General features: G+C 38.1%; 1 protein-coding gene across 1 annotated transcript in view; it reads left to right on the top strand.

Moving 5' to 3' along the window:
- LOC123862449 (potassium voltage-gated channel subfamily H member 5) overlaps window positions 1-16760 on the top strand; it is a 104321-nt gene that overhangs the window by 51100 nt on the left and 36461 nt on the right. Inside the window, exons 5-6 of the mRNA XM_064571755.1 lie at window positions 6905-7020; window positions 12926-13318. Of these exons, the coding sequence (XP_064427825.1) occupies window positions 6905-7020; window positions 12926-13318 (509 nt within the window). The remainder of the gene's footprint in view (window positions 1-6904; window positions 7021-12925; window positions 13319-16760) is intronic.

Below are 16760 nucleotides of genomic sequence, written 5' to 3'. Positions count from 1 at the left end.
GAACTATGTGCTTGATAGGCATGTAAATTAGAATTTACAGGGAAAATCAGACCCCATTGTGAAAATCATTAGAGAAGACTATCTCTTTCCAGTGCCAGAATTTGTGGGGGAAGAGCTTATTTTAAACAGACTTTTATTTTGAGACTTTTCCACACCTTTCAAATACATAACAGATCACTGAAAAAAGTATTGCACAATGTAACTATGAATGCTGTATATGAGCTACTTTCTATTGTTCAAATGAGCTGTAAAATTAATATGAAAAATTCAATAGAAATAAAATATTTATGACATTAAGTAATCATCCTACTATCTCTATGAAGGTAGAAGTATAGGAAAGTGTGTTTGGAAATCTTGGCAGAAAAAATATGTCTCTCAAATTCTTAAGTTGAATAAAGGGGACTGTGGAACTTTTGAGAAAGAGCAGAGGAGATTTCATGATAACACCATAATATCAAAATGATTTGAGTCTAAAACAATGAACTGGGAGATGGTAGATTTACTTTTAATTTAACCTTGGGCACCAGAGTTACTTAACATGAGCCTTCTTATGACTCTTGTAGGAAAGTTTTGTTCCCCTTGTTTATCTATTTTACTGATTTTTTCCCCTCAACCAAAAATGCTGATTAGGCGTACAGAATGGTGCAGGCACCATTCTAGGTCCTGGAGATACACAGTTCCTTCCCATCCTAATGGCGGGGAGGGGAGACAAACAAGTAAATATATATTGGAAGTTTTCTTTCGATTGCTCTTCTCAGGAATATAAAAAACATGGTTATCACCTGAGAGTAAGGATGGTGAAGGAGATGAAGAAGTATTGAAGTCATGGTGAGAGAGAAGTAGGTATGAAATGGTAATCTAAGAGGGTGGAGAAGTGAGCGGGCAAAGGGAATTTGGTAAGCTGAACACTAAGGTCTGCTTCGGACTAGTGGTCATGAGTTCCACTAGAATCTATGAGCATGATTATTGTTTTACTCTATCCATATTTAGTCAAAGATCTATAGATGAAGAAGTAATGAAGAGTTGGATTTAACCAGAGTTGGGATTTGGTAAGGTGAGTGAATGGAAAAGAATCAGGGCAAAGTATCAGGGAGTTGAGGCTGTTGCAAGGGCAGAGATGGAGGGTGTTTGTAAAATTTGAAGAAATACTTAGGTAATAGAGTTCTACCTAGGACATAGGAAATAGTATTTTAAGATGCAGAATAGACAAGTGAATCCATACCTTAGCAGGCCAGAATGGAACTTTTAATCCCAGAGCAAGGGTATTTTTACCTTCCCCCTCCCCCTCCTCCTCTCCCTCCTCTTCCTCCTCCTCCTCCTCTTCCTCTTCTTCTTCTTCTTCTTCAATTCTTCGAGTTAGAAGACAATTAATAAATTTGGTAAAGGGCATCTACACAAAAGGATATCTACACAAATATCATACCTAATGGTTAAAACATTGAAAGGTTTCCCTTTGAGATTATTAACAAGTAAACAGTGCCCCCATAGCCACTGCTATTCAGCACTTTACATTTGACTTTCTTAATGTGAAAAGGGGCCAGTGATTAGAGCAAGGGCCTAAGTCCTTTGAGGATTTGCCAAGGTTGGAATTGACATCAATTTCCTACTTGCTTTGGTATTTTTACCAAGAAACTCAGACACATGGTTGAAAGAGTTGAGTAAAGGCTAATTCTGAATTTTATTTCTAAATTGTATCTGGGATAGTAACTATAATGTGATGGCAGCCAACCAATCTGAGTGTGCCTCTTCCTCATAATGAATCTTATAATACCAAAACTTCATTCTAGGTTGATTTTTTTTCCCTTAAAAAGAATGGCACTGAGTGATGTCAGTGATACCTCTGACTTATACCATGACGGATGGTAGTAAAAACCATCGAAGGGGAAGGAATCCAGTTTTGATGGAGTAGTTACTATATGTCAGGAAGTTTATGTTCTTTATTGCTCTTTCCTATAATTCTGAAAATTAGTATCATTATTTCCATTTTACTGTTGAAGATCCTGACATGCAAAGTGTGACTGATTTCCAATCCCATGTTCTCTCTATTGCACCATGCTGTCTCATCCTTTCCAGTGGAAACTTATTATTGTGGTTTGGCCACATTAATAGCCTGCTCACCTTTTTTCCTACAGCAATTAAGCACATGTTGAGAACACTCTGATTCTGACAGAATTGAACTGTTTTGAACCAAGAAATTTACTGATAATAATTCAAGGGGGCAAAGAATTTTTGTTATCTTTTGTTCCTGGTACTGAGATCTTGGAACTGTTGCTCAAATAATCAGTCAATGGTACCTGATTCATCATTTGTAATAATACAAAGGGGAAAAATTACAGCCAAGAAATCCATTTCGTTGATTATCCATATGTGTTCTACAAGAGATGGCCAGAATCTCTGCCCATTTATCCTGTACGGTATTTTCAAACAGATTCCAAAACTGCCAAGACACTCACAGTGTGAAATATCCTGTGCCAAATAGTTATGGCATCTTCATGCCAATAATTGAGACAAAAAAAATTCTTACAGAATGAAGCTAACAGCAAAAATAGCAACCTTCCCCTGTGGGAAGCCAATGGTTTTCTTTAGAGAGGAAACAACAGATGAAACATGAGTAATTATGCCATGTAGTCTCTTTGGCCAAGAGTATAATTGTTTACCTAAGCTTTTTTCGTATAGATTAGAATCTTGTGTTACAGTCTAATAGATTGATTTAACTGCCTCTGTGACTTTCTCTTATTTTTAAGATTAGGCAGTGCATGATAAAGAGGTTAATTGCAACCCAATAGAGCTAAACTAATGTTTTATTAAGAAGGAGATGGCATCCTGAGCTTTTAGGAGAACAAATGTTCTCATAATTCCATGAACAACTCATAGAGCAAGTATTAGGCTCTTCATAGTCAGCTGTCTGTTCACATTACCCCATATCGACCACATCTAAGTAACATCAGCAAACTGTGCTGAATAATCAGTTATACCAGTGAGGTCTCTGTAAAGGTGAGATCAGTAAATGTATCACTGGGAAAAGTTAGAACTGCTGATGTGTCTTTTTTCTCTGACCTAGACAGTATGGCTGCTTGACTTTTTCAAAGTTTGACTGTATAGTGGGGGTTGGTGACAGATCAAATGAACTAATTTAGTTAATAACATAGGCAATTCCGAATGTGTCCAAGGGCACAAAGGGATAGGTATAAGGAAATTCACTGTGGTGTTGTTAGTGATAGTGAAAATCTAGAAACTACTTAAATGTTCATGAATAGAACATATGCATGATCAGAAAAGAGCAAATGTCTACTACTTTGAGATGATAAAGGTGCAGGCAAGAATCAGTGCCATACAGATGGGTCTTGAGATGGAGGGGACAGAAAGGAAATTGAGGGCTATCTATTATGTTTCTTATGGCTTCTGTTTATTCAATAACATTTGACAAGGTAATCTGAGAGTGAGGAGAAAGGGGTGGTATAGGGGTCTTGAAAAAAATGCTAACTGTTTAGAACTGAGGACTATAAGAAAGCCCTAACCCTAGCCATTATCCTAGGAAATGAGAGAACGCATGCCATTTGATGATTTGTATTCTTCTATATGTCAATGAATTTATTCCTCCAATATCTCTTTTAATTTTTTTCAAAATATTTTCTGGATAAACCTTATTGAACTCTGGGAATAAAAATGGGCTTCTTTCTAAATCCAGTACTCAGAAGTACTAAGATGTGTAACATCACTTGTCTTAGGAAAATGAAGCTTCAATAAGTATAACATTGCCTTGTAAGTTTCTAGAAATATTCAATGCAATTATAAATCCAGTTGAAGTAAGAAAGAGAAATGATCACAAGAAATATTTCAGGTGCCAACATTGTTACTGTCATCTGAAGATACTCTTACCACTATGAGTGGATCAGAGAAGCTTCCAGAAGGAGATAATGCTTTAACTGAGTCTGAAGGTGCCAGTAAATGCATGAAAGCCTGGAAACACTGAATATCATGGGTGTACAGAGAATTCTTAGTAGATTTAATTTTAGTTTTGAATTTATTCTTTTTTTTTAAATTTGCTACTGATTTTAGTAGGGCTGGAATACAGAGTATATATGAATAAGTAGAAGGGGATGAATGCAGAGCAGTCTTTGGGATCAGAAACTAAATGACCTATATACCAAGGATATGCAATGTTATACTGAAGGCTTCAAGGGGTCTCTTAAAGAGTGAAATAAGGGAAGGGCGTGGACCAGTTGTGTGCTTTAGAAAGCACTTTGGCAGCAATGTAGAGAGTTGCTTGGGGAGTATATGGTCAGTGAGCAGATAGAGAGTATAGTCTTTAAGATGCACGGGTGGAAGATGATATACTGTCTGACATATAGGGATGGAGAGAGGAGATTCAACTTGAGTATTTATTAATAAGTTATAGTCTATAAGACTTAGAAGTGATTGAATATGTGGATGTGGAGATAATAGTGAAGGAGGATGGTAAATTTCAAGTTTCTGATATGGGCAATGGAAATATCATGGGCCCATTCACCAAGTCCAGGAATACATGAAAGATGTGGAGTTGGAGATGGAGAGAGAAGATGATGAGATCAATTTTGGACATGTTGTCAGAAGCCTATAGACTATCTTTTTTTTTTTTTTTTAAAGATTTTATTTATTTATTTGAGAGAGAGAATGAGATAGAGAGAGCATGAGAGGGAGGAGGGTCAGAGGGAGACGCAGACTCCTGCTGAGCAGGGAGCCCGATGCGGGACTCGATCCCGGGACTCCAGGATCATGACCTGAGCTGAAGGCAGTCGCTTAACCAACTGAGCCACCCAGGCGCCCTAGACTATCTTAGTAAGAGGTGGCTAATGGCTGATTAGATACTAGATAGGTCTAGTCCTCAGAAGAAGAGTCTAGATTGGTGATAGAGATTGCATATTGGTCTTTTACATTGATGTTAAGTTCTTAGAGAGCTGGTGGCATATCTGGTGCTTCCTTTTTTTAAATTTTTTTTTAGCACAATACACAGAATTAACCTTAGGGTTACGTACAATTCTCAAGGCCTAACATTTTTTTTCTTCTAGCCACTAGGATAAAGTCCATTAATTAAGAATTAAGGACCTTCTACCAACTGATGCCAGTTTACCTATTTTCTAATCCACTTGTTGGATACCATAGAGGGAGCTGAATTGGTAGGGAAATACAAAGCTTAACTGAAGTCAGAATTAGCCTGAAGAATGGTAGTAAAGTATGATGTCATCTACCTAGTATAGTTTGAAAGACATTTGACAGGTGTCTGCCCAGGATTTCTTCCTTCATCTTTTGTCACATTGTTTGAAATTTCATCATTGCCATTACAGTCATTCCTTGGGACCAGCAGGATTTTTCCTTGTTAAGGAGTTATTTGACAAATAACGTAGTTAGGGGCACTAGCATAGAAATTATCACATGGTCTTAATGGAATCTTTAATAAATTAGAGTCTTTGGGATATGTAGAGAAAGGATAATTGAGATAGGACCAGAGTATGGTTAGTTTTTTTTTTTTTTAAGATTTTATTTATTTATTTGAGAGAGAGAGAATGAGAGACAGAGAGCATGAGAAGGAGGAAGGTCAGAGGGAGAAGCAGGCTCCCTGCCGAGCAAGGAGCCAGATGCGGGACTCGATCCCAGGACTCCAGGATCATGACCTGAGCCGAAGGCAGTCGCTTAACCAACTGAGCCACCCAGGCGCCCGAGTATGGTTAATTTTGCTCTACTTATTCACATTTCCTTGAAATTAATTATTTTAATAACAGGAATTTGAGGCCTCAGAAGAAATTTCTTTTTTTTTTTTTAAGATTTTATTTGTTTATTTGATAGAGAGCGAGAGAGGGAACACAAGCAGGGGGAGTGGGAGTGGGAGAAGCAGGCTTCCCACTGAGCAGGGAGCCCAATGTGGGGCTCAATCCCAGGACTCTGGGATCATGAACTGAGCCGAAGGCAGATGCTTAACAACTGAGCCACCCAGGCGCCCTCAGAAGAAATTTCTTTCTCATTAAATTCACATCCCTTTCCCCCAGAAGTTAAAATTACTACTCTTTCAGAAAACAATATTAGGGATTCTAGATATTTAAGGAAGGATCTTTAGCTATCACTGTAGTTGTTAAGAGAGAAATAACATTTTTCTGTGTAACAAGAAAAGATGGAAGTGTGATAAGCACCATAATATGTGAGATTTGTCAAAATTGGGCTTCATTTTCTTATGTGTATATATCTGCACACAATGCACAGTAGAACTATTTTTATTAGTCTATAATAAATACTCCTGCCCCCAACTTTCAGTGGCTTAACACAACAGAAGCCTATTTCTTGCTCACATTACAGTCCAAGGCAGGTGATCCTTGGCATATGGCAATCTTCTGTGCACTGATTCAGTGCTTTACCTCTCCCTGGGGCCTTGTTGTCACTTGCATCCAGCTGGTAGAAAGAGGAAGAAAGTGTAGAGAAGTCTCACTTGCTTCTTATGTTGCGGCATGCACATGTGTAGCAGTGACACACTTCATTTCTGCTTTTATTCCATTGATGAGAACTAGGGACATGGACACAGCTAGATGCAAGGAATGCTGGGAAGTGTATTCATGGCTGGGCAGCTGTGTTCCAATAACAAATCTATATAAGGCAAGGGGGAGCACAGAATTTTGTGGGCAGCTGTAAGTTGGCTACTGAGACTGTGTAATAGATATGAGCAAAACACAAAGGTCACATATAAAAATTACTCATTACTTTATAGCTACGCTTGAAATGTGATGATGTTTATGCAGAAATAAAATGCTTTAGATTGATACTTTTTATTAGTTCTGGATGTTGTGCTATTTCTTAGATCCTTTGAATATTAGCAAGAATGTTGGGTTCCATATTCATTATATGTGAAAAACTGAGACTTTCTCTCCTTACTTTTAAGGTTGGACAAAATTTGCCCGATTGACGCGGGCTTTGACAAATAGCCGAAGTGTTTTGCAGCAGCTCACGCCAATGAATAAAACAGAGGTGGTCCACAAACATTCAAGATTAGCTGAAGTAAGTGGGAGACTAACTTTCCTTCCCAAGATGGTGGTGGTGGTACATTTTTTCCCTCCAAATGATTCAATATAGGTATTTCTGGTTATTATTTTACAAGTACTTATCTTCTAATTATTTTTCCCTTATGGAATTACAGAAATTTTAAATATTTCTTTTTATTTTCTCATATTTTTGAAATGAGAAACTAGTTCATGACATCCCAAGTGGTATTTGTAGAGGGTGAGGTTTTCTTTGAGTAAATGAGATAGGAAGTTCACTCATTTTATCTATTTATGTATGCAGCACACACTCATTGAGAGTTTTCTCTGTGCCTGATACTTTATAAAGGATGTGAAGATGAATAAGCAATGGGCTCTACCATCAAGGAACTAAAGATCAAGCAGAAGAAACTGACAATAGGATATGATAAATAGGATGATAGGGTGCAGTGGGAACACATACAAGAGCATTTGCCTAGACTTGGGGCTCTAGGGAGGCTTACCTGAGTGAGGTGATACCTGGGGTGAGTGAATGTTGAAGGAAAAATATGAGAAATGGGTAAAGAAGCGATGCAGGTCATTTCTACCAGGGAGACCAGCATGTGCAAAGGCTCAGAGATGAGAGAGTATGATGACTTTGAATATGAGTTCAGTGTGGGTGAAGTCAGGTGAAGGAAAGGTTAAAGTTATGTAGAGTGAAACAGTGGTGGTTGGTGTCCCATGTGCCAGGGAAATGATAAGATCACATTTATGCTTTAGAGAAACCTCTCAAAGGGAGATTGGTCCCTATGGTTTTCTTTGCAATGCCATGTTTTTCTTGTATTAATTTAAAAACTTGATTCTAAGAAGGGGTCCATAGATTTCATCAGATTACCAAAAGGGATCTGTGGTACAAAAATGATTAAAAACCTAGAGGCTTTGTGTTGAATGGGTAGATAGGGAAACTAGTTCAGAAAACCTAAGAGTAAATCAGCTAGATTGACCATGGCTTCAAGCAAGGAAACCGGAGATGGACATGGGCAGATAGCAGACACTCCAAGATTAGAGTCAACATATTTGTTGATAGATAAGAATTGAATGTGAAAAAGAGGATGAGTCAAAGACAACTGGATAGATAGTACTGTGGCTAATAAAATGACAAATATAAGAGAAGGAAGAGAAGGTTTGGGGGCAATGGGAATGAGTTCAGTTTTGGGCATGTTAAGTTTAAAGTGCCTGACAGGAAATCCAAGTGGAGATGCCTCAAATGCAGAGGGATGAAGGGGGGGAAATTGGAGGGCGAGATGAACCATGAGAGACTATGGACTCTGAGAAACAAACTGAGGGTTCTAGAGGGGAGGGTGGTGGGGGGATGGGTTAGCCTGGTGATGGGTATTAAAGAGGGCACATACCGAATGGAGCACTGGGTGTTATATGCAAACAATGAATCATGGAGCACTACATCAAAAACTAATGATGTACTGTATGGTGATTAACATAACATAATAATAAAAAAAAAGGCAGAGGGATTTCTAGGTCTGGCTCTGGAGGGATATCTGGGTCTGAATTTCAGGCCTTGGTGCCCTAGGACTAGATGATGTTACCCAGAGAAAGTATATTGAAACCAGAGAGAAAAGGAATTGAGGACAGAACTCCAGGGCCGCTAAAAGCTTTGTTGTTCATGTGTCTTCTGTAATCATCACTTGTCTTCCTGGTGTGAATGATGCTAAAAGCTAACTAAACTACAAAAGCTTGGCTAAGCACTTAGTGGGCACTCACAGAATATTCTGAGGTAGCTTACCAAAGAAGAGAAAGATGAAATTAAGTATATATGTTCATCAGTTTGCTCTGCTGGAGAAAAGTGAGTTGAAGAGCTCCAGAGTAACTTTCTAAACTAGTGGCAGATATTAAATTTGGTTTGGAGAGGGTGTGGAAGTAAAGTTTGTTCCTTGAATTTGGAGGACTCTGGATTTTTCTTGGACCATAGCTAACAGGGGACTTAGAAGGCTTTCTGCTCTAAATAGCACTGGTAGCCTGGGGAGAGATTAATACTTAGATGTGCAATCAGGTTTTTAAAAGCCCAGGTTAGACATTAACATAATTAAATATTAACTAATAATAATAATCACAATATTTTAAAAGACAATATGCAATTAGGACAAGATTTAAAGCAGGTTAGTAGATACAACTTCCTTTGTCAGTGATGCTTGTTATAAAGTACTACTTGATTTTAAAGCTTTCTTTTCTGCCTTGAGTTGTCCCTTTTTTTCTACAAATCAAGCTCAAGTGGAGGGACATGTTTCTGTGACTGCTGACTTTCATAGTCATGATTCCTTCTGGGTCTTAACAATACCTTATTCAGAGTTTTTCTTTTCTCCGTTGTACAACTGGGCAAGAACAAGAGGAAGGGACCATAGAGAGGAAAATTTTTTACTTTAGCACCCTGAAACATTCATTGTTTTTTTCCTTCTGCATCAAGTGGGAAGTTTCTTTCCCCTCAATAGCACATGATTTTTTACTTTTATTTTTGAGGAAATTTCACCCCTGTTTCTTCCCATCTGATTTTATTTTATTTTTGCATCGCCTTTGGATTATTGATAGTTTCTTTATTGGTCATCTCTAATTCACAAACCTGACTCAGATACAAAACTGTTTTCTGTCAGGTCATAGGCTTGATTTCAGAGAACCTGAAGAAATAATGAGATTTTCAAAAGATATTTTGTCTGCATGTGCTCTTAGTCCAAAGTTTGACCCAAAAGAAGCAACAAGTTAGCAGAAGGATATCATTTCAAAAGTTTTACTCAGAGTCATATAATTTGTTCAACCTGACTATTTGGATGTGCTGTTGAACTTCAGGTGTTCACTTTTTCCAAGACATATACATTTTATCACAGTGCCGTCGGGACACCTACATTTGGAGGCAGTTCCTGGTTTCAAAGATCTGGGGTCTCCTTGTAGGTAGTTCATCAGTGGTCCACAAGAACTGACTTCCTGCTGACTGGCTTCAGCTTTTCACTTTTACAGGGGTGAAGATAAATATCCGTCCCAATGCCATGTCCTTGGTTCTGATTCTATTAGTGTCAGTGCTCTCAGATATTCAGAGAGAAAGAACGTGTTTGTATTGGTACAAAAATAATCTGAAAATGTGTTTTCATCCCCCTCCACCTAAGGCTCATCACTTCTCAAAGTACAAGTGGACTAGCAACGAAAATGAAGGATTGTTACTCACTGCTTTATAAAAGCTCCCCAGAGTCAGAGTGAAGATTAAAGTCGTGCTCTGCATATGAGAGAGATCAAAGTGGGAGCATGAGTGTCCCTTTGTGGTTGATGCCATGCTCCTCCTCCTCCTTCTCTCTGCTTGCTTCTCCTCCCACTCTTGTAGCATTTCTGGATCCTTTTACATATGCAAGTCACTGTCTGAAGAACTGGGTCCTGAATGTCTAAGGAAATATCAGACAAGAGTTTTACCTTGGACTGTACATTATAATCACTCAGGAAAGGTTTTGAAAATAGAGATCGCACAAGATGAATTTAATTGTCAGTGGGGGCGCATTTCTAGATATGAGTATATCATCGTTTAAAAAATTTCTCCTGATGGTTCTAGTTTGTAGCCAGATTTAAGGAATACTAACCTCAGGAGTGATCCAATTCCATCTCTAGAGAAGACATCTTATGTTCTGCCAGCGTGCTGAGCAGGGTCAACTTGTCTATAAGCAGTGTGTGGGACCACAACATTTTTAGGGGTCCATGGGATGTCTGAATTTCTAGTAACAGTAGAAGGAAAAATTGAACTTTTAGGTAAAAAAGTTGGATTTATAATAATTTATTCTTCTTTGTAACAATGCAGTTGTAAAATGCAATTTTTATTTTATTTTATTTTTTTATGGAGAAAGGGGTCCAGGAAGGCAAAAATGCCTAGGGCCCATGAAGGTCATAAATGCACCCTGGCACTTGAGTTTATTTTCTAAGTCTGATTTCTTTGTGCTTCAGCTATACGCTGTGTAAATATAGATGGTAAAATATTAACATTGACTATGAAGAAAATTTTCACGTTTAACATGGTGAAATTGGAATGGATTGATCAGTGGCTATAAAGAGAAAGAGAAGCCATGATTCTGTTTGATTCTGTCTACATAATGCTCTATCCCAACATGAAGCTTACATTCTTGGTAGGAAAATTTGTTGCTAAGTAATCTAAGGCCTTATGGGAGAAATATGGCTGGGGCACTGATAATGAGGATAAATACATAAAAATCTTTCTAAATAGTTCTGATAGCCCCCAAACAAACAACAAAAGTTATAATACACAACTATTGAGAATACTAGTGATGTTTTTCACATTTCAAATATTAATAATGGGTATTATATACTTAGTTTTCAGTTATGTAAGTTCTATGCACAAGAGAAACTTTTCAGGATAATTGTCGAGTTTCAAGAAGTGCTAGTATATTTGTTTTGTTTTGTGGCGTATGAGTTATTGCTAATAGGTATTTTTGTTTATGTCTATTCTTATATTCAAATATTTAATGCATTTATAACCTTATGATAACTTTTTGACTGCTACCTTCTGGATCCCATTAGTCTTAGAGACGCTGAACACTTGGATATATAAGATGACAAAGCTGCTGGAAATATTTATCAAAGTCCCATTTACAAATTCCTTAACACATAGATTTATTCAGCCTTAGCTTCATTGATGGCATGGAATAGAGCTCTCTGATCTATTCCTTCAACTCTTTTTCACAGTTTCCAAGTTCCAGGTCCTGGAAAGCAATGCTAAGTCTGTGTTTGTTACTTTTGCCCAGCAGTGCCCAGGCCTCTACTCTTGCTCTGTCATCTGCTTTTTCCCTTTGTCTCTTTAATTAGACCTGCTTATAGTAAGTCAAGGTTCATATAACCTTGCAGTGAAATTTTTCCATCTGTCAAAAAGGTATGGAGAAGCAAACCTGAGTATTTAGCATTTTCTTTTTTCCAAAGCAAATATGCATCTGGACAGGAAACACAATTCTTTAAGTCCTGATTGAAGGGAGAAAAGGAAAAAGCAGGCTATAACACTTACAACCCTGTTATCACTATGCTGCTCATTAGGGCTCTTGCTGAGTCCCACTCAACAGCAAGATCACCAACAGTGTGGTCCTGGGGTTCAGCGAGGCCATCAGAATCAAAGTTATGCTCCCTGAGGTGCTAAGTATGTGTGAAAAATGGGTAACGGTGAGTCACCCAAATAACTGTTGGACAATCAGAGATGTGTGATTTTAGGCAGGCTTGCAAGTGAGTGTACAGAAAGCAATCCCAGAAGTGGACATCCAGCAGAGCTGTGGATCAGTGTTGGTGTTAGAGGAAGTTATTGAGAGGATGTGACTGCTGGCTGACCCCGGAACTGGACCCAGGCAATTGGAGGCTCCTCATTCTGGTCCTTGGAATGTACACTCTGCCAACCATTCCCACAGTGGGAGCCATTTTCAAGGACATAGCCTTGAAAGAGTAGGATGAGACCATTTGGACTGTATATGTGACTGGATCCAGTTAGGGTATCTATTAAGCTTTTAAGATTCTGGTAGGTGGGTGCGGAGGTCTACTCGTCTTACTGTTTCTTATGACAAGCCTTGTAAGTATGTTCCCTTGCTTATTAAACTGCCACCTAACGATCTGGAGTGGTCTGTCCTTTTCTTTGTTCTCTCCTTGCCCTTGGTGTTTGGGGGCCAGTTTGTGAACCAACAGTTGGCCACTGGAGAGAAAGCCAGATAGAACAGCAGAAAGATTAACTTCCTTTAAACAAACTTTGGTACAACTCAGAAGAGAGTGACAAAACTTTAGGGTTTGACTGGTCTTGAAACCAGGAGTCATGAAAAATATGCTGTGGTTTGACTTCCAGTAAGTTTGAATTCATTACTAACTGTACAGAGATGTTCAAGTCATTTATATACACATTGTCTCTCTTTTAGGTTCTTCAGCTGGGATCAGATATCCTTCCTCAGTATAAGCAAGAAGCGCCAAAGACGCCACCACACATTATTTTACACTATTGTGCTTTTAAAACTACTTGGGATTGGGTGATTTTAATTCTTACCTTCTACACCGCCATTATGGTTCCTTATAACGTTTCCTTCAAAACGAAGCAGAACAACATAGCCTGGCTGGTGCTGGACAGTGTGGTGGACGTTATCTTTCTGGTTGATATTGTTTTAAATTTTCACACGACTTTTGTGGGACCTGGTGGAGAGGTCATTTCTGACCCCAAGCTGATAAGGATGAACTATCTGAAAACTTGGTTTGTGATCGATCTGTTGTCTTGTTTACCTTATGACATCATCAATGCCTTTGAAAATGTGGATGAGGTAAGTTTCTTTTTTTTCTGAGTACTGTGGACCGTATGTTTTGAGAAAATTAAGATAAAAGGAGTGTGCAGATAATCCAAACTTCTTTTTTTTTTTAAGATTTTATTTATTTATTTGACAGAGAGAGACACAGTGAGAGAGGGAACACAAACAGGGGGAGTGGGAGAGGGAGAAGCAGCCTCCCCGCTGAGCAGAGAGCCTGATGCGGGACTCAATCCCAGGACCCTGGGATCATGACCTGAGCCGAAGGCAGACGTTTAACAACTGAGCCACCCAGGCACCCCAATCCAAACTTCTTTTTAGCCACCACTTTCAGCTTTCACCCTACTTGCTATAAATTATATTATTCAATGACTTTAATTTTCATCTGCATCTTTTTCTTGATTTCTGGTTGATAATACCAATTACTAAGACAGTGGTTGTGGTTCGATGTTGTGGTTTGAAGAAGTGGAGGTTGTGGTTGGAGGAGGTGGAACAGAAGAAAAGCAGAGCATTTGGGGGTCAAATACAGTTATGAATTAGGTAATTGATTAAGAGAGATGAAATAGATGTATTTTCTTTGGAAAACAGTAGCATTCTATGCATCCATAGATGTTTTGACTCTTCCTCTCCAGATATATATGGTAGCAGTGCTTGAGTTAACATTAAAAAAAAAAAACTTTTATGGAAAATCCTCAAATTTTTGCCTGTTTGGTTTCTTCTTTATATCCTTTGTTTTAAATTTTGTCTAAGTACATTTGTGATTAAAGACTGTATTGGATGACTTCTGATGTCTGGCCTAGTTCAAGGTCCCGTTCATTCAGTATTACCTACACAACTAGAAATACTTAAAATGTGGAGGGCACCTGGGTGGCTCAGTTGGTTGGGCAGACGACTCTTGGTTCCAGCTCAGGTCATGATCTCAGCGTTCTGGGATTGAACCCTGCATCGGGCTCTGTACTCAACGGGGAGTCTGCTTGAGGATTCTTTCTCTCTCCCTCTGCTCCTCCTCCTGCTCGCACACACTCTCTCTCTAAAAAAATTAATCTTAAAAGATATTAAAAATGTGTAATATCTTTTTTTAAAAAAGATTTTATTTATTTATTTGTCAGAGAGAGAGTGCACACAAGCAGGGGGAGCAGGAGGCTCCCCGCTGAGCAAGGAGCCCAAAGTGAGACTCGATCCCAGGACCTTGGAATCATGACCTGAGCTGAAGGCAGATGCTTAACCGATTGAGCCACCCAGGTGTCCCTAAAAATGTGTAATATCTTAAAAGACCACTTCATCCAGAGCTTCGTAGCTTTTAACTTAATAGTGGATGATTTCCAACTTGCTACAGCAAGCTGATAGGATGCAACCAATAATCTCAACTAATAATGTAAAAATGAGTCAATATAGAATGCATCTATTATTAAAATGTGTTCATAATGATAATATTACAAACTTAATTTCCCTAAAGATTCTACTCTGTCCTTGTAGACTGCTCAGATGGAAAATTCTCTACTATATTGTTGTTACTCTACGTATGTTGGGAGGTAGATAGAAACTATTCAGTGACTTTTTCCCCATAAAATTTCTACACTCAGTTAACTTTAATAATATTAAAAAAAACTATTTCCCTGAAAGTTTAGTGTAGATACTGTGTTTTGATGCTATACACATTACTTTAAAAATTACGGAAAAAGGAGGAATTATAGTAAATTGTTTCCTAATGTTAGATTCCATTTACACATGCTTTTAAAGGTACATTTATTTCTTTCCTATTTACCCTCTGAAAGGGGTCAAAAGGAGTTAATTTTGAAAATGTGAAATATGATGAGATGATAAGCAGTATTTGTATTTCACTTACTATCTGAATTAATATATTAAGATCAATATATTAAGATTTCAATTATTTAGAACATAGGCATAAAAGGATTTTAATAACAATAATCAAAAGATTGGCTCAGCTCATAGAAAATACAGTAAATATGTTACAAAATAATAAATGCATTTAACATAATATATAAATATATCAAGAGATCCTCAGCCTTAGGCATATTAAGTAAAATGCAGAGTAAGACTACAAACTACACCGACATACCATTTTCACTTATCACACTGTTGCAGTAAAAACTCTGTTAACGCACTAGGTTGGTGAGTATAGTAGCTAAGAAGGTGCACTGCTTAGCTCATCCTTCATGGAAACCTGCTGTCTGGAGCACAGTTTGGGAAAGCCAATTGTTAGCATCTTTTCCAAACTCAGCATTCATTCGGTGAGTCATTACCCTGTCACACTAGTAGCTTGAAACTGACCGCAGTGGGAGTATTTACAGTTAGAAAGCCTAAAATGCTATAAATAAAGGCTTATTTTATTTTATTTTATTATGTTATGTTTATCACCATACATTACATCATTAGTTTCTGATGTAGTGTTCCATGATTCATTGTTTGCGTGTAACACCCAGTGCTCCATGCAGAACGTGCCCTCCTTAATACCCATCACCAGGCTAACCCATTCCCCAACCCCCCAGGCCTTTTTTTTTTTTTTTTTTGACTGACAACTGCTGCATTTTCTCATCTGCTGCAGTTCACACACTGAGGCCATATTTCCCCAAGGCTACTTTTAGCCGATAATTAAGAATGGGGGCAATATTATAATTTAGTCTAGTCCTTCTCAACACAAGACTCCTCTGTTGAGTAACTTTTGCTCTGGGGCTCCCCATTTACCTGGGTCTGACGCTCTTCTACCCAATACCCCTTCACCCATGTCAGACCCGCATTTTGGTCTGAAGACCCCTCCCTCCTCCATTATCTTTCCCAGACCTTTATCTCAGTAAAACTTGCACCTCTAACCCTGATTTGGCAGCACTCCGTACGGAACCGGAACTGATAAAGTGATGGTCCAGGCACTCTCATACATTGCTCAAGGGACTATAAGTTGGTAAAACTTCTATGAAGAATGATTGACAATATCTCATTTTGAAGAAAAAAGAAAAAAAGGCCTTAGAGGCAACCACTTTCAAATTGTTTAGGGGATTCTTTTATTATTTGCTTCCATGTCAGCAAACAAAAAGATTATGTACCTACCTCTTGGTTTTTCAGTTTTAGGCCTTGTCTTTGACTTCTCAATGTGGTATTTGAGGTTCTAGCCCTTACTATGTCCATGCACTCTTCTCATCACCTCATTCTCACAATACAGGTATATCATTCTTTTGGGTCAATAAATATCATTATGACTACAAATATGCTATTTATGATGGAACCTTAAACATGCTATGATTGTTTTTCTGCACTTTCCTCAGAGTTGATAAATAGCTGGATTTATTGTTTGCTTAGTTTTTTGTACTTATCACTAATTCAAACACTAAACTCTCTGCCAACTGTCTACATCTTCTCTCATTACATTGGTGCGAGCAATATTCGATCAACATCATTTTCTTAAACAAATCTCTTTATTCCCCCCTGCCACATGATTGACTTT

The sequence above is a fragment of the Mirounga angustirostris genome, unplaced genomic scaffold (genome assembly GCF_029215605.1).
Source record: "Mirounga angustirostris isolate CCGP_5_RB_7025 unplaced genomic scaffold, mMirAng1.0.hap1 SCAF_9, whole genome shotgun sequence".
Lineage (NCBI taxonomy): Eukaryota > Metazoa > Chordata > Mammalia > Carnivora > Phocidae > Mirounga > Mirounga angustirostris.
This window is presented reverse-complemented; position numbering and strand designations above follow the sequence as displayed.